This window comes from Camellia sinensis, chromosome 3 (assembly GCF_055761805.1).
Source record: "Camellia sinensis isolate YWXY chromosome 3, ASM5576180v1, whole genome shotgun sequence".
Classification (NCBI taxonomy): Eukaryota; Viridiplantae; Streptophyta; class Magnoliopsida; order Ericales; family Theaceae; genus Camellia; species Camellia sinensis.
The window spans coordinates 88,645,490-88,668,442 of NC_138963.1; the positions used below are offsets into that span (position 1 = coordinate 88,645,490).

General features: G+C 34.6%; 1 protein-coding gene across 6 annotated transcripts; it reads left to right on the plus strand.

Moving 5' to 3' along the window:
- Nucleotides 1-8,597: 8,597 nt before the first annotated feature.
- LOC114265750 (uncharacterized) lies at nt 8,598-14,115 on the plus strand. 6 transcript variants are annotated; one of them, XM_082920326.1, is made up of 7 exons: nt 8,598-8,976; nt 9,021-9,132; nt 10,714-10,794; nt 11,154-12,993; nt 13,071-13,135; nt 13,653-13,733; nt 13,880-14,115. In XM_082920326.1, exons 1-4 carry the CDS (start codon nt 8,606-8,608, stop codon nt 11,328-11,330), a joined length of 741 nt encoding a protein of 246 aa, XP_082776452.1. In that variant the 5' UTR covers nt 8,598-8,605; the 3' UTR covers nt 11,331-12,993; nt 13,071-13,135; nt 13,653-13,733; nt 13,880-14,115. The 6 variants fall into 6 exon arrangements, 4 of the variants coding, with proteins under 4 accessions (XP_082776452.1, XP_082776451.1, XP_082776453.1 ...); XM_082920325.1 differs by having other exon boundaries at nt 11,154-13,135; XM_082920327.1 differs by having other exon boundaries at nt 8,598-8,975; nt 9,083-9,132; nt 11,154-13,135.
- Nucleotides 14,116-22,953: the final 8,838 nt, after the last annotated feature.

The following is a 22,953-nucleotide window of genomic DNA, read 5'->3' on the forward strand; positions in this document are numbered from 1 at the left end:
TCTGGCAAATCGTTTTGAAAAACAGATTTTTGAAAAAGTAGTGCCAAACATGGACTGCTTTGCCAGGTACAGAGTCACCACCTAAATATTTTTAAAATGGGGAAATTTAGGAAACCCTGACTCGGTGCCGAAGGCCACATGTCCGTCATCACCGGAGTTGTCTCGGCTCGGGAGCTTGGGTACGATCGGGGAAGGTCAGCTATGAGCACCCCCTTTCGCCCGGTCCGAAAACCGGCCTCTACTAACCATGATATCCGATTTTGAAAACATTACGTGTTCTTAATCCATTTATTAGCCTAGAATTACTATGTTATGCGCGCAGCAAACAAGTATAGACTAGATTGCCTAATTTGGAAAGAAACATTGCATATCCATTTGTTTTGAAAATGCTTTGAAATTTGCTACTCGCAAGTAGGCTAAAACACGGATTTCAATGAGTTTTTCCAACTCAAACAATCCAACCTCCACCCACAGGCATTCAAAGCAGTTTAACACATAAGCACTTAGCCGCATGGCAGGCATACTGTCATGACAACACTCACACGCATGCGGGATGCTAAAGCATGAATACTTACATCGTACTCCGTGCCAAAACAGTAAACTAGTTAGCAAACATGCATGTCCTAGTTCATGCTAAAAATGACTAATGCATCACATGCAAAATGTAATCTAGGCTGGCTCGGCTAACCCTAAACATGGCATGTGAGAATGCACAACTATCACATATTCAGTTTAGAATTTGAAATACAAATGTAGTTAGCGTGATGTACCGAGCCTAATGTATGCAATACAAATGCATGAATGCACGCATGCATAGCATAAGGTATGCTAAATTAAATGTGCCCTAATCTACCATCATAAGCAGGTAAATAAAAGGGAAGAAAGACGTGAGGTTGGAAGACATACACACACTCACGCACACTTATTACATCTTTACCCTCACTCGGAGGGACCAAATGAATATTACAAATTAATTAACTACCCAAGCTAATTAACAATTACAAATTGCCTAATCAACTAAGCAAATTAACTAAAACTAAGAAAACAGGGAAAACGCCACGGGAAACGCGCCGCCATGCATAGACTGCCTCTGTTTTCCTTCCTTCACTCCTCTGGAGGCTGTCAAAACCTCAGGACTGCATCCCTGGACACTTGGGAGTGCCACCGGCTAAGTGGAATTACCACCGGCAGTGGTGTGTGGCCATCGGCACAAAATGAAGCTGTCGGCAGAGAAATTGTTGCCGGTCGGCACCTTACACTGCCGGTCGGCAGAATGTTCCTGCAGAATCTGCAAATGACAGGAACAGAGAGCAGGGCAAAGCATGGCAGCACAATTCAAGGCATATATGCACCAACCATGTCCCTTATCATGATAATGACTCAAAGGGGCATGTGCCTCGATTCTCGGACCACCAATCACGCATTTCCATGCATGATGGCCCAAAGAACCAAGTATGCAACTTTGATTTCAAATGCAATGCAAACCAATCAAACAAACTAGGCCCAATTCCTATCACCAATTCAAGGAACAAGGCATGCATGCAAGATGCAATGCAACCTAGGCATACAAGCTAAGAATGCAACATGGCATGGCAAGGCACTTATGCAAGCACACAAGCAAACATGAGGCAATGCAAATGGATGGCAAGATGGACTTATACATGAATTAGGCAGCTCTAAATAGGTCTAAAACAGTGGCCAAAATGCTACAATGAAGGACCAAATACACATGCATACATACATATGTTGGAAGGCCTACACTTAGGCACAAATTAAACAACCCTCAAACACATTTGAAAGGGGGAATCATGGACAATTAGCATGCAACATAAGCATTAAAAATCATGTCATAAAATGAAGCCAAATCATATTAAACAAGACAAGCAAATGCATGCAAGCATGGTCCAAGTCCTTGAGGCAAGTCACGAAGCTTTGAAGCACATTTAGCACAACAATCACGGCATGCATTAAACCACTAAAAACAGATTTTTAGCATGTCAAAACAAGGCTAAAGGACTCCTTAGATGGCATCTAAGTGACTCAAATACAAAGGCATACACAATGGCCAAAACATGGAGCATGCAACACATGCTTCTAAAGCATTAAAGAGACATGCAAGGCAATCAAACAAGCATGGAAATGGGACTGAAATGGCATGTAGGATGATCCCAAATCATCAAATCAATGCAAAGATGCCATGCTATACATACACATGCCTAAGGCTAACAAGCCAAAATGCAAAGGGGCTATGTGATGCATGTCAAAATCAATCCAAACACTTATGGACAGACCTAAAACATGTCAAAATAAGCACATAATCTTCACAAGACTAAGCCTAAAACATGCTCCAACAAAGGCTAACAACCTAAGACATGTTAAGGCATAAACAAGGCATTACATGGCAACTATTCTAAGCATGCATGGAGTACCAAAACCAAGCAAAAACAGAGGCATAACATGACATATTAAGCATAAAAAGCAGTCAAATCATGGTCAATACACCCTCAAATATAATGCTCTCTCAAGAGGCCAAAACATGCCCTTTTCAAGGACAACAAGGAGAGGGGGTGGCCCTCTCCTTCTTGGGACTTCAAGGCATCACCTTCACCACTGAAATCCCTCAAGATTTCAGTGGTGAAGAGACCCCAACACCAAAATCCCGGAGCTAGCACAAAATGGCTCAAAATGAGGCCTTTCAAGGCCTAAGGGGGGTCAACTATCCTCAAACCCCAAAACACTCTTAATAAACAATAAAGAGGGTCTAAAAACAGAACTTTTTTGTATTATACACTAAGCTCAAAAATGAATTTAAGATAGGTAGAAATACAATGCAAAAATGGGGTAAAAAGGGGTGAGATTCTTACCCTTGAAGCCTTCTTCAACAATGGTGCTCCAATGGCCTTCCTTAGCTTGAATCCAACACCAAAACCTCAAAATCAGTCCCTTAGAACCTCAGCTCCAAGAGGAAGGTGAAACACTAGATGCTCTTGTGCAATAGTATGGACTAAAACACACACAAGAGCACAAAGGAGAGGGAAAGAGGGAAAGAAAGAGATAAGGTGTAACAAACTCTAACCCTAGAACTCAAACCCTAACAATGGCTGTATATCCTCTCCAAAATATCCTAAGTGTCTCTCCCCTAAGCCAAGAGACCTTCCTCTCTCTATATGGCACTTCTTGTCTTGTAAAGCTTACAAGACAAGCTTCATAAGAGGGAGATCCCTCCATACACGTGTATGGAGGGGAGCAGAAGCAAGACAGCTGTCTTAAAATATCTGCAAAAGCAGATGCACAGTAATCGGCCGGCCAAAAATGCCATCTTGGCCAAAAGGAGTGTCGGCCGGCACTAAATAGTGCTGACCGGCAACAAATAGTGCCGGCCGGCAATATACATTGCCGGTGGCAGCAAAAACCCAGCCGGTGGCCTCTAGCCACTGCCGGTGGTGGGTGGGGATGGTCTACAAGCCCTACCCTGCCTCTCAAAGGCAAGATACAAATGTTTGGTGCAAAACCAGACATTAAACGGTCGAGTTCGGAGATCCTGAGGCAAGGCGCGCGAGCCGAGACCTCCGGGAACTCCAAACGAACGCAAACATGGATAATCACCGAGTGTTCAAACGGTGACGTCCAAGTCTTGAGGACAGTCAAAAATGGGGTGTCTACACATATTCTTATAATTTAATAAATTTTATTATTCAGACATTTGATCTACTAAATCCTAATTATTATATTTAAGGTATTTTATGAATAATTTTACTTAATAAATATTTTTTGAACGTTGAGCGATTTTCTGAGCGATTTTCGTGATGTGAACATACATAAATGTTCACATTGATAGTGTCAACATTCACATTGTTAGTATCAACATTCACATAACGAAACATTCACAGTGTCAATTTAAATAATATTATTAGGAGCATTTTGGTAATTATGTCACCCATAGAATTTATTGAAATATAAGAAAATAATTTAGATTAGGTGGAACATAAGTAGGTAAAGAGATATTTATGAATAAATACTATTTTAATTAATTTTTTTCACTTTTAGATACATTTCTTAGGCACAATTTGGCATAATATAAAAAATTGCACCTTTTTTTTTAAATCTTTTTATTTTTTTAAGTCACATCACATCTCTACTTTTTTGTAAATCTTTACATAAAAAGTCAAAAAGTACTTATTTAAATCATCTCAAATACCCTCTAAATGTGATTAAAAATTGAAGTATATGTAAAAAATCTCAAAAATATTTGCTGAAGAATAATCAAAAAATTATTACTCTGTGTGTGTGTGTAGTATTTAGTGAATTTTTAGATTTCTTCATATATATATATATATATACTTTACTTTTTTGGTACATCCAAAAAAAGGGACATTCGGCCAAAAATTTAAATTTTAATTTTATTAGGCCAAGGTCCAAGCGAAGAAATTGAGAAATTCTATTTTCACATACCTAATTAATTTAAGGTAAATCTTTTCTCAATACACACATATTAATTTGATTATTAACTAATTTTCTTAATCCACACCCTTAAAATTACAATTACATCATTCACTCATAATCATGGTACACACACTTTACTCTCAAATCCACACACTTTTATTGACCATAATTCAGATTTCTAGTTCCACCCACAAAAGTGAAGACCAAACTGACTTTCATTCAAAAAAAAAAAAAAGGAAGAAACCATTGAAGACCCTTGTTTAAAGTAAGTAATCTTTGAGCTTTCCTCACCTCCATTGAAGAATGTGAAGACCTCCATTGAACCTCCACTAAAAACCATTGAAAACCCTTGTTTAAGGTAAGTAATCTTTCCATTTTATCATTTTGTTGTTACATTGTTGGCCAACAATTATAATTGGGCATATCAAAAAGGGTCTCTATTGCTCGATTTATATGACCCGCCACATTGCCATAGATCTTGATAACATTGTAGAAAAAATCTTCGAAGAGTCTGTAACTTCTTCTTTCAAGGTTGATTATTTCCATGATATCTTCAATCATATCGAAGTTCTTGGCTAAAGCGAGCTTGTTGACAATCATAGTGTAGAGAGCTTCATTGGGCTGATAGTCTTTGCGATTTGAGAGTTGGGATAAGAGAGAGAGTGTTGAATTGGGATTTTTGAGAGTTTAGAAGAGCTTGAGAACCTCATTGGGGCTTAACCAGTCTTTGTGGTTGAGAATGGTGGGATTATTGAAATCTGGAGATGACCTAGATGAAGAAGCAAACTGACAAAAAATTAAGGTTTAATTTTTTTAATTTAAAAGATGTATATTGAGATTTTTATCTTTAAAAATATGTACAAAGAATTTTTCTATATAATATTATGAGTGTTACTGGATATCTATTATGGTTATTTTTACTTAGGATATAATTGTCATTAAATTAATGTTTCATTAAGTGTGTGTCATGAGCTAGTCAGGTGTGTGGAATTAGAATTTCCCGTTGAAATCATTTGTCCGTAAGGCATGATTTGGTAAATTGACCAAACTACCCCCCACACATATATATACCCCTCTGACTTCAAACTAGGCTTGTTCAAAAATCCGTTCAAACCGGTAATCTGGACCGAACCAAACCGAATCATACGGTTTGGTTCGGTTCTATTAAGAATTGGTTTGGTTTCGAATTAAGAAATATGAGAACCGTAAAAACGGTTCGGTTAATGGATTTTATGAAAAAACTGCGGTTCGAACCGAACCGAACCGAATTTTAAAAGATATATATATATATAATATCAAGTTTTATTTTTATTAATTGGTTTTTTATAATTTTAATGATATTAGGATGGTATAGATATGTAATATTAAGTAATGCCTTAATATTATTAGTTTTTATCATAAGTTAAATGTAATTAGTTTGAGTAATTATTTTGTTAATATTAACAATTTATTCTTGTAAATAGAAATTTTTGGAACCGTAAACCAAACCGAAACCGAACCGTTTTTTCAATTTGGTTATGGTCCGGTTTTACAAGTGTAACGGTCTGGTCTGGTTCTCAAAATCACAGAACCGTTAGAATCGGTTCAGTTCTTGGATTTTCTCAGAACCAAACCAATTCGGACCGTGTACACCCCTACTTCAAACCCTAATTAGAATCCCTATCTCTTTCTATCTCATCTTTGGTTCTTGACCTCTTCCGTCGTCCCCGACCTCCTACACCGTCCCCGACCGTCACGCCTCCTCCACATTGCTGGAGTTCTACTTGTAAAGCCTTCATGGTCCGCCACTGGAGTCGCCTCATTTCTCTCTCTCTCTCTCTCTCTCTCTCTCTCTCTCTCTCTATACCTTTTGGCGAACAACAATCTTCAAAAATCACCAGAATCTTTGCCAAAGCCACTGCCGCTTGCCTTCAAGGGCACTCTCAAACGTAGATAGATCTCTATCATGTTTCGAGATCTATGTTGAGTTCTTCTCTCCTCGCCAAACTCCAATCTTTCGATCTCCATCCATGGACTCCGCTCTACTTTGATTCTTCATTTTTTTCACCAAACAAACTCCAAACCACCACGATGACGACGATTCTAAGGGCTAAGGTATGTTTAACAAGGGATCTTCGATCATGATGGGCATCTCGAAGTTCATCAGTTTTATCACCGGCGAAGCCTCTCTAGAAAATGAGGATTACAATGACTCTCACTGCCAAAGATTCAAAGATTCGATCAGATATCTACTTTCAAATCTCTTTCATTGTCGCTCAAAACTTAGCAGATTCATTGATCGATTATTCTGCAGAGCAAAAGGGGAAAAAGTCATTTCATCTCTAAGGTTTATAAAGAAATTTGTGCGATCTTGTGCTAGGGTTTACAAAGGCTCATATTTGGGCTTGTAATCATTGTTTGTTGTGCAATGCATGAAGGTTTGGTTTGTTTGTTAGAAAAATCTGTTAGATGGTGATGGTTTAGCTCAAGGTCTATTTGTTTAAATCCAACACAAACAGATACGAGCCTTCACTGATTGACCATATTATTTGTTTGTTTGTTTGTTTTTTTTTTTTTTTTTTTTTTTTTAATAGTTGATGATGATGATGAAGATTACAACAAAATTTTTTTTTTTTTTTTTTTTTTTGGGTTCTTGTGTTGAGGACCAGTTGCAACAGATAGTAGTTGGTTTGGCTCTGTATTTCAACAGATATTTCAACTGATAGGATTTTGGTTTGGCTTGGTATTTCAACAAATAGGAAAAACAAAATAAAAAATTGAACAGATAATAAAATTTTGACAGATATTTGAATAGATAGTCAAAAAATTTGAATAGATAGTCAAAAATTTTGAACAGATAGATATAAGTTTGAACAGATAAAAAAAGGTCAATAGATAAAATTTAAAATAAGATGTCCTCTCAAAACAATAAAAGGGTTTCACACCAAACTATTTCACAAATTATGGATCTCCTCACCAATAAAAAAATATCCTCTTTAGATTGGATTTTTCAACAATTGTCTCTTTAAAAAATAACTAAAATATATGGAAAAAATAATCACCAAAGAAAAAACAATACAAAAGATAAGAAGTTAGAAATATTTTCGATAACCATACGAAATAAGGTCAATATTATTATATTAATTATGTGGAGCTCAATCAATGGCGCAGTTGAAACTTTATTGTAAGCAAAATTACTCACCTCTATTAGGTATTTTTGAAGAATTTGATCCCCTCTATTTTTATTCATAAGGTTGCAACATATCTTGAAATTACAAAATCAACTATCTATAATTAAGATGTGATTATAAATATTATCCCTTCCTTTTAGTTGTAATTTATAATTATGATTTGTTTACATGGATTTCTTATAACCATTGATAATAAAATGAAGATCTCTATCAAAATCTGAAATAAGAAATAACTCACTTACTATGTCATGTGATTTTCATTTATTTAAAACACTAAATACATATATTAATTAATAATTAAAAGGTTTAGAACATCTACAATGGACTCTTTAAACAAAATCTGTTAACTATTATGACTAGCATCATTATATTTAAGTCATTTTAACGGACTAATTATTACAATAATTATTTTAACCAAAAAACAAATTTCAAGACTAGTTATATTTGAATAGCATTGGAAAGCTTTTTAAACAATTTATTTATATAGATAAGTAAAATAAAGAGTAACATATAGGACTACATCTATACTATTATATAAGCAAATACGTTAGTAGGTCTTTGAGACTTGAAGTCTCAATATAATTTTTTCAAATTATTAAATTGATAAATTGTAAAAATAGAAATGTCATGAAAGTATTGGATTCATAACATGGTAATATCTGTTTAACATTTAATTAATAGAAACTAAATATGTGATGAAAGTATCTGCTTGTTTGATTTAGACTTTCAAGATTCACTTTCTTGAAAATTAAAATTTTTTGTTTTCCATGTTTTTTGTTTTTACTGAACTTTTTTAATATTCTAAGCATTTTTTTTTTAATTTTTAGATACACCACTAGAAGAAATTAGGGATTTAACGGCGCTTAATTAACGATGTTTTATTAAACGTCACTTTTTCTAATAATTAACGGCGTTTTTTAAATGTCGCATTTGATATGAATCAAAACAATCTCGTTTTATGAATAGAAGATGCTTTGAAACGCCTTGAAGTCATGTCTCCCTACAAACCCTATTTTGTCTCTCCAAACCTTTATTTTAAAAACCCACCACCATCTAGTTCAAATCTATTACTCACTCAAATCTCTCACTCTCTTGCTCTCTCTCGATTCTTCTTCAGAGCGATTGCAATTTCGAAATTTCTCAGAGCCAACCTATCTACATTCGTACGGCTTCAATCTCGTAGTTTCTCAGAGCGATTGCAATTTCGATTTCGAAGTTCGATTTTGAGCACTGCCATCTACAATCTCAGAAAAACCAATCAAATCCTTCAAAATCTGCTTCAGCTCCGTGATTTATCTCAAAATGGCATCACGGCAATTTCGATTTTGATTTCGAAGCTCTCTCTGTCTTTCGATTTCAAAGGTCTCTCTCTCTCTCTCTCTCTCTCTCTCTCTCTCTCTCTTTCTCTCTCTCTCTCTCGATTTCAAAGGTCTCTCTTTTGATTTGGTTGTTGATTTTTGTTTGTGCAGATCAAGGCATTGCATATGTGGAGATCAAGGCATTGAGAGAAGGCAGAAAGGTTCGAATCTACCCTTCTCTCTCTATATATATATATGATTGTCGTAAATCTGATTCAGTGATTCTGTTTTGTTTGTGTTGGTTTAGTGATTATATATATATATATATATGTATGTATGTATATACTATAACCCTCTTCTGTTTTGTTGACTTGGTTGTTGCCAAGTTTTGATTCTGTAATGCGATAGTATTGCTCTATTTCAATCAATGAGAAACTTATGCTTTTTTGGGCTCCTCCTTATAAGTTTTTTTTTTTTTGGACTTATTTTTGGGACTTAATTTTGTAATAGATCCCAATATTCTATACATGTAAGAATTTTGGGCATTGTATTGGATTAATGACAGGTGATTAGGTGCTGCTAGTGGCCTTTTTTTTTTTCTTTTTTCTTTTTTTTTTCCTTCTGGTTTTGGTTTTGGTTTGAATATTCAATGAATTTTTCTGTTTTACAATTAGAAAAAAAGAAAAGAAAAAAGAAATAGCTTATTTTTGTAATCGTTTTGATTATGTATGTTTATCTAAGGTCTCTAGACAAAAGGTTAAATATGCTCATGATGAAGCTAATTAAGGTAGCCATATATAAAGGTTGACTAAGTTTCTTGTAGGTTTTATGGTTGTGTGACTCTATTAGATATCTATGAATGTTTGATTTTGATCTTTCTCAACAAAAAAAAATAAAATAAAATTAATGTTTTATGAGACATATCAATAATGAATTTGATTCACACAATTTAAATTCTAAATAAATTTAAAATATTTTTGTCTAAAAAATGTGTAAAAGTTGTCTCACCTTCTTCTTCTAAGTTCCATGGACATATTTTTGGTTCCTCACTTGGTGACTCCTCTAAATTATCATCAGAATCAAAGTTAGGACTTGATTGTGATTGTGAATGTGAATGTGATTCCTCCTTTGGTGGCTGCTCTTTGGTGTTTTTTGAATCATCATCATCATCATCAGAAGTATTCGAGCTTTTGTACACTTATTGGTTTGGGTAGTGCGTTTAAACTTCCCACATCCATGAGTTCCTGCCAAAATTATTCTATTATTGATTGATTTGAGTGATTCATCATCATCAGAAGTATTCGAGCTTTGGTACACTTATTGGTCTTTATTGATTGATTTGAGAGAGCAATGTATTTCTTGAATCTATCATAATCTATCAAGAGCATTGGCACTTCATTAGAAAACTGACAATTTTTAGATTCTATAATGGAAAAGGCCTTAACTTGTTGTCTTTGCATATCATACCGAGCTAAATAAACACAAGAAACATGCAGGGAGAATGATGCTAAACTTTCTTCCTCAAAGCATATGACCTTTAAGAAAACTCTTCAAGACCATTATTGCTTGTTTCTTAATTGGAATTATTTGTTATATTTTGTTTTCTTTTTCAGAGAGAGATGGGGGGGAAACATGTAGGTAGTGTCAGTCTGTCATGTAGATTTAGATGATATATTTTGTTTACTCTGTCATAATGAATTTGGTTATTATGTTTTGGGAATCTTCCTTCACTTTGTATATAATTCCATTGGGTTTATTCTAAATTTTTCTCAAAATTTAACTAATCAATTTTTGTTGATCAGCATTATGCAAAGGCTGGGCTTAAAACAAGCTTGGTGATACAATCCCAAGATCCTACTGCTAACTATCTTCTAAATTGTAAGGTTGGAACTTCTCCAATCACATGCAACAACAACCTTTCAGTTGTTAGGCTGGAAACTACTAAAGTGTGTTTTTCTATTTTCCTACACATTTCCCTATATCTAATACAACTGTTTAAATTTAAGTAGTTTTGACTCTAGATAAATTGTTCCCAATAATTGCAGATGCTGATTGAACCTCTCAATCAGCTAAAGCAAGCATATGCTCGTCTTAATATGACCCAAGGAGTGCTTGAAGGGGTGGCTATGTGATAATCATTTTGATTATTTGGATTTCTTGTGTCTGAAAGACATTGTTTCCTCAATTATGCTTTTATCCATGGGCAGTTCTCATGTTTTTTTTTTTTTTGGTGATACGGTAGGTGGTTGGAGAAGAGCTTAGGGTTCTCCCTGGCATGGATTCTATATTTTCAGCCATAGCACTTCAGAGGCTTGTAGGATTCTCCGGGAATGTTGCTCAAAGAAACCAACAGGAAGATAAATTTGATGTAATTGTATATGATGGTATTAGTACTGATGAAACTAATTGGACTATTTAATTTTATTCATTTCTCTGCATGTTGTGTGGTTTGAAAATTTAATAAAGCCTAGAATTAGGTGAGGCCAAGGATTATAATTTCTTTATCAATTGAAGAATAAGTTCATTTATACTTTGCTTAGTAGGGTTTGCCAAATATGGATGTTTGCACTACTTTTGCAATTGCGTTTAATGCGAACACCACTCAGAACTATGTTGGTTCTAGAAGTTTTATTCAAGAAACACAAGTGAGTTTCTGAACCTCTTCCTTGCATTTTTAGCTCATCATTCTTCATCACAGCAACTGAAACCACAACTCCTACCACAAGGATCACATTTGTCTGAAACAGAGATAGTTAATCTATTCAATGCCTTTAGAGATTTGCTCTACACCAACCTTTTGTCATGCCTTATTTGCCTCACTGTCAACTTGTATTATTGTTACATTCATCAGTTGCTGGGTATTCAAATATTGATTTCTCTGAATTCACCTCTTATCTTGGTACTGTTTTTGTAGATAACTAGTTCAGTTTTAGATAATTTGTTGGATGTTGTTGAGGAGGTACAGGTAGCATGTGTTGAGCATCAAAATCTGACCTACTCAAGTTTTTGTCCTCCATCTGGTAAATATATATCCCTGCATTTTTGTTACCTAGATGTGATGCTCATTGACAAAATTAAATGTTTAACAATTAAGATCATCCTTGACTAATGGAATGTAGTGTGGTCAACATAGTTCCATATCTGTTATAAATAATATATATCCCCTATATATGTAACTGTTAGCACAAACATGCCCTAGAAAAGGATTTTATGTTACTAGAGATGGGGTCCTTTCATCGTGTGGAATACACTTGGAATAAGAAAGCGACATTCCATATCTGTTACAAATAATAATATGGAATGATAGGAGTAATTGGAAAGCAATGAATTCAAAATGCAAGAGTGAACTAATCGATGACTGATGAAACACACTGTCAGTAAAAATGTTTACTTTTATTCCTATGGACGGTAGAGGGTCAGTAGAATCAAATGTATATAGATGAACACAAATATATACATTTGAGTTTGGATAATTAAAAGCATAATGTGTGGTTATAGCAAACGATAGCAGAATTTTAAGATTCTCATATATATTCACTTTGTTTCCTTATTCTGATGTGTCAAGAGTAATTAAATCCAAATTTAGGCCTGTAATTGGCAAATATTTTATTTGGATAATTTGTTTTTCCAAGTTTTTAATGGTATTCTAATTGATATTCCATCTTTCATAAAGCTGATAACAGGTTAAAACAACTGCTGCCTCTTTATCCCTTTTGTCTTGCTCACACCCAATTGCTCTCTTTGAATTTGCTCAAACTTTTCTCTTAAAAACTTTAATTTGAAATAAGAGAGATAAAATCTAAATACTTTAAATGCTGCAATTTAAGCAATAAGGGACTAATCTTGCCTATGTGGTTGTTGTAATGGACTCCTCTCCATTTGCAACAATCTTACTTATCTTCTTCATTCCCCCAAGAAAAGAGCATACCATAATCATCTATGGCAGCTTCTTTAATAGTAGTAATGAAAGCACAACCACAAACAACAATCTTATGAAAGTATGCCACTGTTCACTTAGTAGTCATCCCACTGTTTGGCCAATGCTACATCAACAACAATTTCATACATTTTCATTCCAAGAGGTGAGCAATCATTTAATCAAAGCCTTTTTAACAATACAAGACCCTAATAATTAAAATACTTTTCTTATTAAATGTAGGTTCACCTTTCAAAGAAATTCAAAGAAAGAGAAGAAGAAGAAGAAGAAGAAGAAGAACTAACAAGGTAAAAGTACCTACATCGCTAGTTTTTAATTTCTTTTCTAAATCTATTAAGACGTGATGTGATTTGGCCCTTGCTCTCAAGCCTTGATGATGATATCATGCTTTTGAAGTTTTTGTTTGGGTCACATTTGAAAAAGAGCTCTCAATAAGTAGTTCCATAGAGAGATTTGTTTTAGGATATTAATTAATGACTTTGGATGGATACTTAGGCCTTTCCACGGTCATTCTCTCTCTCTCTCTCTCTCTCTCTCTCTCTCTCTCTCTCTCTCTCTCTCTTGTGTGTGTGTATTTTCTTCTATTTTTCTTTTCCAAGCATCTTGACATATTTGCATATTTATTCTCTTGATTTGGAGGAGCTTTTTGTTGGGATTGGAAAAAAAATTTCTTATCGACTTTCTTATGAAAGTATGTTTTGGGATTTTGGATGTTATTGGAATATGCCACTGATGGAAAACAGTTTTTGCTTATGCTGTCTTCTTACCTTCACTTTGGTATTATTATTATATGTTCTTTTACAGTTAATACGGCGCAGAAGTTGGTTTAATTGATTGCATTAGTAGGCTAACCAAGAATCTGCTTTGCTCATTTTGGGTGGAAAGGTAAGAAGCAAGGAACATAGCTCTCATTTTGGCATGTTTGTATTGCTTCTCTTTTGATTGATGAAGAATTTATTATCCAATTTTCTATTTATTAATGCCAATGATGCAGAATGTAACTACCTGTTGACTTTTTTCTTTATTATCAGCTGTGGATGAGCGCTCATAGAACTCCTAAGCAACCTAGATCTTTTGTATGATATTGCCTTTGTGAAGTTGGGCTAGCTGGATGATATTTCCTTTGTGACCTCCCAAGCATTTCATCGTTTTTATTGTTAAATTTCTATTTGTTTATTATTGTGCTAACTAAGATTGTAGAAAATTGATGTGGAACTTCTGTTGAAATCATATTTTTTTGCTTGTCTTGTTGAATTTGTTATTTTGGTTTAGAATAATTATATAATGCTTGCCTAAATTTATTCAATATATTGAAATAGTAGCAAACTTTTATCCATATTATTCTTATTTTTTAGTCTTATTACAAGTATTTTTTTTTAGTTAAATCTCAAAGAATTGCACAATTTCAAAAAAAAAAAAAAATGAAGCTATAACGGCGTTTTCAAACGCCACTATAGTATAGTGTAACGATTATATTTTTAAAACAAAAAAGAGTTATCACGATGTTTTTAAAACATTGCTAAATACGGCATGACGCCATTTTACTGTTATGCAGTACATTTTACTATCGCTAAATACGCCGCCTTTCAAAAACGCCGCCTATACTAATATAAAGATGGTTTTAAAGCGTCGTAAAGCTTCAACGACGGCCGCATCTTCGGCATTTGGTACTAAACGTCACAAAAAGAATTAGCGGCGTTTTAAATAGATATAACGGCATTTTTTAAACGCCATTAAAGTCTAATTTTCGGCTGTGCACCTAACATAAATATACTTAAAAAGTATAATATTTTTGAAAAAAATCTTTAGAAAATTCACTAAATACCAAAAATATAAAAATAAAAAAATACAATAATTTCATATATTTCTCGTATTCTTGTTTATTTATTGATTTTTTAAAATATTTTTTTACAAATATTTTACTTTTTAGATACATCTAAGTAAGGTGTATCTAAAAAAGTAAAAAACTTGCTTAAAATTTTAAAAATATTCACTAAAAATAAAAATAAAAAAACACGACAATAAATACTTAATTTTTAAAAAATTAAATCTAGAAAATTGAAACCAAACACACTGATTGGGTTTCATAATATGATAATATCTTTTTAACGTTTAATTAATAGAAACTAAATTAAAGTAAGTTTTAAAATGAAAGAATATGCCACTATTGATTCATTAATTAACGAATTAGGCCTAACTTAGTTGATCACCATGACTCTTCTAAGGGTGAAAAGGATGTTACGGGTTCAACTCTTCCTAAAAGGGAGTTGAATTAAGAGGCAATCACTTGGTGTTTTACAAGCATGGGGATACTTACTCTCATAAGTGCTAATCTAAGAACTGATTTTCACTGATAAAAAAAAAAGGAATTGTTTTCAAAGTTCCTTACAATATAATCTTTTTAAAAATGTTTACACAAAATAAAAAATTAAGTTTTTAATTTATAAATCCTTTTTTAAATGTTTATACAAAATATAAATTGTTTCTATTCTTCTTGCAATAATATTAGATAATTTATTTTCAAATTCTGTTTAATCCTTTTGCTCTGTTTTTCTCCTAAACTTGAGGTAGGGATTTCTTCAACATTCTAGTACGATTCTAAATTCAGTTATGTGCTCCTTGTCAAGTATTGAGATTTGGGAAATTGAGATTTTGATTTTGGGTTTTTATTTTGAAATATAAAAGACGAGTTTTCGATTGGGTTCTTGAAGAAGGTTGCGGGGATGTATTTATTGTTGAGTTATGTTGAAATGTTGGAAATCCCTTCTTTATAGGTGTTTTTGAAAGTAAAGGGTGTGTTTTGAAAATCACAAATGTTCGATTTGTGAAGGAAAAAGGAATGATGTTGGGTTTTTGTAATGATGACATTAATGTATATATAGATAATGAGGGTAGAGTTGGATATATGTATCACTCCCATTTTGAAAAATTATGAGATTATACTTGTTGTGGAAATTATCTATTGAATAGAAATATCTATTTTAGGCTATCGGTAAAGGATAACTTTGATTGTTATAGAAATTACATGAGAATTAGGTCAATTGAAACTAATTATTCATACATCTTAGATTAAGCATTGTTTTATACTCAAAAAATGAAATGTATTGTTTTGAGAAAAATGGGTGCATAACTTGGTAAATCTGGTTAGGAGGTATGGTTGTGGTTATTATGTTGGCCTGTGTGTCTTTAGTGAAAATCCAGAAACCTACGCAGTTAGGTACCGATCATTCCGATTAGTACCGATAAAATGACTTTAGTAGTGCTTGAATAGCCTACTGGCAGACACGCACCTAGAGATTATCAGTGTTTTGTATCCACTACCCTATTTTCTAATTGGAAATTGTTTATCGAATTGAATCACATATAATTGAGACATGGCATTGTTTTGAAAGAGAAAGCATGATGTTTTGGAAAAATGGCATGGCATTGCATTGCATTTACCATATGATTTTGTTAAGCTTCATATATTGTGTTTGAGTATCCCTATTAGGCTTTAACTCACCTACATGGAAAATAACTTTTAGGTTCTGATGATATGCCTCCATCAAGGACATGACTTAGGAGGATTTGGATCCAAGAGCTTATTTTGTTTCTTTTGGTACAATTATTTCTATACAAGCCATAGGCTTTAACTGTATTGAGTTGAACTCACTTTTGTTATACCCAACCATTGACTTAGAAAGATATAGCCATTAGGGCATAAACTTACTTGTACCTCCTTTTATTTCAATTCATTTACACATGTCATATGCTATATATTTAGGATATAGGATTTATGAATGTATACATGCATATGTCATATTTTATATGATTGAGGAATGTAAATGAAAAGTTAAATATATCGCAAGTTACACATTTTATGGAATATTATGCTTTAGTTTGTTGTTATTATTTCGGGGTGTTACAACTTGGTATCATAGCTACCGAGTTTGAATACCTTGGGATCATGGGTGTGATTTTTACCACAATGGGTTTATCTCACTAGATAATATTAAAAGTAGGCCTGCTATGCTATGTGATAACATGTTTATATGACTAGATGAGTATGAGATTTAATTTATAAAATATTGATTGGGTCTACGAGTTTCTAGAAGTTCTGTTAGAAAAGCACTTGATCACTGCTATTTCTAACTGAAACTCTGACAATGTCGCAAAGCGGTCATTATCTAGAAAGGAAGTTCATTTATGCTTATGTGATTAGGTGCTTATGTAGAATGAATTACTTGTTGTCCACCATATTAGGATGTGAGTGAATTAGTTTTGATACATCTATAAATGTGCTAATCAACTGTATTACCTTTATTATAATGTCAAAATGCAGATGTGGTGGTGATAGACATGGCAGGCCTATGCGGTAGAAGATGCCGATCCCAAATGAAATTCCGGGACAGAAGGAAGGTGTTAGTCAAGCCAACGTAGCCGAGCCAGCAGGTCAGCAAGCCATGGGCGCTTTAGCCCATGAAATGGCTGGAGCTTTGCAGGAATCCATTTTCATTCTCTAGGCTGAAAGTCAAATCTAGGCCCACGTTGCAAAAATAGGGCCATCTTTTTTTGAAAATGGAGTTATTTTGGTTGAATCCGGCCGCATTTATTAGGGATCTGAAAGAGCCATTGAAAGCTGATAAGTGTCTAGAATAAATAACGAAGATGTTTGAAATGCTTGGCATCGACGATGACGAGTTAAGAGTGACCTTGGCATCCTTCTAACTTAAGAGAGATGCAGATCAATGGTGGAAGTATGCATGAGGGCGTATTGCAGTAACTTGGGAGGCTTTTGTCAATGCCTTTCAGAACAAGTTTTTGTCATCCACAACAAAGGAGAAATTGAGAGAGCAGTTTCTGAAGCTCATGCAGTTGAGCACACCAGTAGCCGAGTTTGAGGCTGCTTTTACTAGTTTGTCGAAGTTCGCACTAGAACTTATGGCAACAAAAGAACGTTGTTGCATCAACTTTGAAAAAAGGTTGAGGATTGGGCTACTTTTTAAGGTGGCTAGGTCTATAATTAGGGATAGAAGTGTAAAAATGGCCCGTGGCCCGAGGTGGGCCCAATCCGTTTAGGCCTGTTTAGGATTGAGCCCAGCCCGAGACCCTAGGCCATCATTTTGAAACCCGACCCGGCCCGTAGGCCTGCTTAAGGCCCACTCAAGGCCCGACCCGCTCGAGGCCTAGTGTTTTTTAGTGAAAAATAACAAAATTTTGGTAGAAAAATTAAAAAAATAAAAAAATTTGTTCAATCCCGCCCCAAGCCCGAGCCTAGGCCCAGGCCCAAGCCCACTGGCCCGCCCAATGCCCAAATACCCCCTAGGCCTAATTTTCTGGCCCGTGGACTAGGCCGGCACGGCCCAAATTTTAGCCGAAGCCTGCGAGGCTCGACATGGACCAGCTCGAGCCCAAGTGAGCTGGGCCAAATTTACACCCTTAATTAGGGATTAGGGTCATCTAGTGAAGGCGGTAGCTCACTTAGAGACTCTGATCCAAACTGAAGAGAAACAAATGAGAGGCTCTTGGCAGAGGAGCCAGGATGTTCAGGGGAAGTCTAGGGACAACAAACAGCAAAGAGGTTCTACCCCACGACAGTCTCAAATAGTGCAGTTTAGATCCACATTTCCCGTATCGAGTTTTGGTTTGGGGAGAGGTAATCAAGGTGGTTTCACTTGTTTCAAGTGTGGTCAGTTGGGCCACAAGTTTTCAGTTTGCCAGCAAAAAGGTGGAAGGCAACAATTTGCACTATCTTCAGCTCATCCTCAGTGCCAAAGTCAAGAAAAAGGGAAACCGCCTACCTGTTATCAGTGTAAGCAATTGGAATACTTGAGGAGATTTTGCCCTCAAGCATGTGGCATATATGGTACATCTGGTTTGAGACAGACACAGAGCCATGAGCCTACCCATTTAGCATAGGCCTCGAGGGCTAATCATGAAGCCTCTTCAATTCAATTTGTGTATCAGACCTATGCTCCAAGGGGTGAGTAGGTAGAGCAGAGACCTTCAGGGCGTGTGTATGTTGTTACCACGCTGGATCAGTCGCCAGCACCTTCTGTTATGAGATGTAACTTTTTGTTGTTCAACTTTATTGCCAACGTGTTGATTGATACTGGTGTATATCATCTTTCATTTTGTCTGCATTCACATTAGTTTTGGGGTTAGAAATCGATTAGCGTCTCCGCTTAAGGTAGAGTCACCAATTGAGGGTAAGGTTGTCTTGGATCAAGGATGTTGCGGTTGTGAGATAGAGGTTGCCGTTCGCCAAATTCCTTTCGATTTCATTTTATTGAACATATCGGGTTTTGATATAATCCTGGGCATGCACTAATTGTCTTCATATCATACCATCATAGATTGTTACCGTAGCAGAGTTACCGTGTGCACCTCGAGTGGTGATTATTTTTATTTTCTGGAGGACCGAACTGATAAGATTTTGTCGCCATTGTATGACTCACGTGGTCGTGGCAAGCTTAATTTCCTCCTTGCAACCTTCTCAGGTAATGAGAGTGACGTGGTTCAAGTTGATTTGCCAAGGATAGTTCGTAAACACCCAGACGTCTTTCCAGAAGACCTTACTAGTTTGCCATCTCACCGAGAGATTGAATTCTCCTTCGATTTAGTCTCCGGCATGGCATTGATTTTCATGGCACCATATAGATTTGCACTTGTCGAGTTGTATGAGTTAAAGATTCAATTCCAAGAATTGTTACATAAGAGCTTCATCCACCCTAGTACTTCACATTAGGGAGCACCAACTCTTTTTGCCAAAAAGAAAGATGGCACATTACGGCTGTGCATTGATTATCGAAAGTTGAACCGGATAATTGTTAAGAACAAGTACCCATTACCACGAATAGACAATTTGTTTGACCAGTTGAAGGGGTCTCGCTTATTCTTTAAGATTGATTTGAGATTCGAATATCACCAATTGAGGGTGAAGGAAAAGGATATTCAAAAAACGACATTCCGTACACGGTATGGCCCTTATGAGTTCTTAGTAATGCCTTTTAGGTTAACTAATGCACCGACTTCATTCATGAATTTGAAGAAACAAATCTTTTGTGAGTTCTTAGACCGATTCGTAGTTGTCTTCGTCAATGACATCTTAGTCTACTTAGTCATCGATAAGGAACAAGAAGAACACTTATGGGTTGTACTTGAATTGCTTAGAGCACACCTTTTATATACTAAGTTCGGGAAGTGTGAGTTTTTGGCTAAAAGAAATTAAGTTTTTAGGGCATGTGGTATCTAGGGAAGGGGTGACTGTAAATTTATCTAAGATAGACGCAGTGCAAGTTTGGAAGAAACCTAAGAATGCTTTTGAGATCTGAAGTTTCTCAAGCTTAGTCAGGTATTATCGACGTTTTGTGAAAGATTTCTCAAGACTGGCTTCACTGTTAACCAAATTGACTATGAAAGGAATTAAATTCATGTTGAGTGAGACTTGGAAAAAGTCGTTTCAAGAGCTTAAGATTAGACTCACCACTGCTCCAGTTCTAATGATCCTAGAGAGATGTTTGGGTTATTCGATTTATTATGATGCATCTTGAGAAGGTTTGGGCTGTGTATTGATGCAAGAAGGGAAAGTGGTAGCATATGGCTCACGGCAGTTAAAAACTCATGAGACAAACATTCCTACTCATGATCTAGAGTTAGCGATGGTGATTTTTGCCTTATATTTCAGGAGACATTACCTGTACAAGGAGAGATTTAAAGTGTTTTTCAACCATAAGAGTTTGAAGTATCTGTTTTCACAAAAGGATATCATAACAATTACAACAATGAATTATAACAATGTCATAATATACACCATGGTGTCATAACAATGACACTATCAATCATAATAATACGACAACGACTCATAACAAATGTAGTTATTTCCCACAAATTATCATAACATTGGAATCATAACATTTTTTTAACTATGATTCACCATAACAAATCATAAATTTTACTAATGAATCATAACCATAGAACGTTGATTGTAACTCTTTTTTTTCCCAAAATCTGACAAAGTATCATAACTTTTAAATTTTCAAACATAGTTGATTGTGTAATCAATTGGTATAGCATATAGCACAAATATCATAACATTGTCCTAACTTTTGTCGTTATAGTTCAAGCCATTGTATATTCAGAGTAAATGAAAAATTATAATTGATTGCAAAATCAATTGGGTTGAAAAGCTACAATGGATTGTTCAATCAATTAGTAGCCACTGAGGGATTGAACAATCACAATTGATTATGCAATTGATTGATATGGGTTTATATTATTGTTATTTAATCAATTGTACAATCTATTAGACTATAAGGGAGATTGTAGGGATCCTTGATATAATAAACATAATTGATTCAATAATTAATTAGTTTCTCAAATGTTTCATCCAAACTTGAAAACAATGTGATCAGGGATGGAGCCGGGAATTTACTATTGGGGAGGAGAGGCAAACGCATGGCAATGAATAAGTTCAAGCAGTCAAGCCAAGCCATGCCAAGTTTAAACAACTAAAATCAATAACTTACTGTTAAAAATAAGTTAATAAATGACACTCTATTGTGTTCTAAAGGAGTTGATCGAACGGTAAAGATTTGAGGATAAAATTCAAAATCTCGAGTTCTAGTCATCCTAAGGGCTGCTAGACGTTTTCCCGATTGTTAATTTCAGTGCACTCGAACACCCAATTACCAAACAAATAAAAAATCAAAAGTAATATTACATAATTCATTTTGTACATAATAGTAACAAATTACCAAATCATATTATGTACAAGTTTTCGAGGCTATTTCATACTAATGAATGAGAGAGAAAAAATGGTTAAGTGAAAAGAACATTAAAATACAAACCCCGAAAATCACAATAATTCGTAACAAAATCATAACAAATCGTTATATAACTACAATTGATTGATTGTAACAAAGATTTTTTTTTTTTTTTTTTTTTTTGGTGGTGTATCTCTTCATAGCATAACTACAATAATTTGAATCTAATACACAAAAACTCATAAGGATTTCAAGGAATATAGTAATTAAATTACCAAAATTGCAGGTAACATATATACATATAACATGGTTTGTTGAAACTCGGCAGGGGCCAGGACATCTTCCCCTCCCCCCCCGAACCTCCTCCCTCTGCCCTGAACGTGAGAGTTTTTTAGGGAGAGAATGTAACCACCCCCCCCCCCCCCCGAACCCCCTCCCTCTGCCCTGAACGTGAGAGTTTTTTAGGGAGAGAATGTAACCAGTTGAGAAGGTATTAAATTAATCTTTTAAAATTATTTAATTGTTATTAATTTGTGGATATCCAATGGTTAAAAGGTAATATGCACATGATGTACACACCCTAACAACTCCCTAGTAGTATAGTGGTATTAGGTTATACATATAAGATAAAAAAAAAAAAAAAAAAAGTATTCGTTTATACACCATTGAATTAATAGGACGGATTGCAAAAAATTGGTATCAACTCAAAATATTGCAATGTCATGAAAGTATAAACAATTCATACATTAGATTATGCAATTGAATCTTATACTTCCACCTCTTTATAATTATTTTAAATTTATATCATTTTATTGCAATTGTCCTGAATTAATAATACCATTGCAATAACTCTTGTTTGTTGTGCCATAAATGCCCTTGGATGAGATGTGTACGATATTAGTTGAAGGGCAAAACTAGTACTTCGTACACCAAGCCTTACATTATTTTTAGAGAAATAACAAGTCAATGTGTGTTTTGGAAAAAAAAAAAATAATTAATTAATCATAAACTTTACAAACTTCAATTATTAATGTCATATATTTTTTATAAGAGATTAAGAGTACAGTGAAATTGAGTGATAAGACTTTTAGTATGGTGGTATTGGATTGAAGATATATATTTGTTTATATGACACTGGATTAGTAATACTATAAATTGTATTAATATATAAAATTAAAAAACAATGAAAAATATTTCTTTGACAAATAAATTATTTGAAAAAAATAATAATATTAAAAATATTTTAATCCATCATAATAAACTAACTAATGCAATCAAAACTAAATAAAATTCTCTAAGTACCCTTCTTCTACCCTTCTATTCAATGTAGGACAATGGGCATAATGGTCTTTCACTGAGTA

What these genes read in the sequence shown, in the direction of transcription:
- LOC114265750 (XM_082920325.1), top strand. Translation starts at nt 8,606, where the DNA reads ATGTCTCCCTACAAACCCTATTTTGTCTCTCCAAACCTTTATTTTAAA. An exon ending in CATTGAGAGAAGGCAGAAAG is followed by an intron (nt 9,133 to 10,713) that starts GTTCGAATCTAC and finishes TTTGTTGATCAG; the next exon opens with CATTATGCAAAGGCTGGGCT. An exon ending in ACTATCTTCTAAATTGTAAG is followed by an intron (nt 10,795 to 11,153) that starts GTTGGAACTTCT and finishes GTGATACGGTAG; the next exon opens with GTGGTTGGAGAAGAGCTTAG.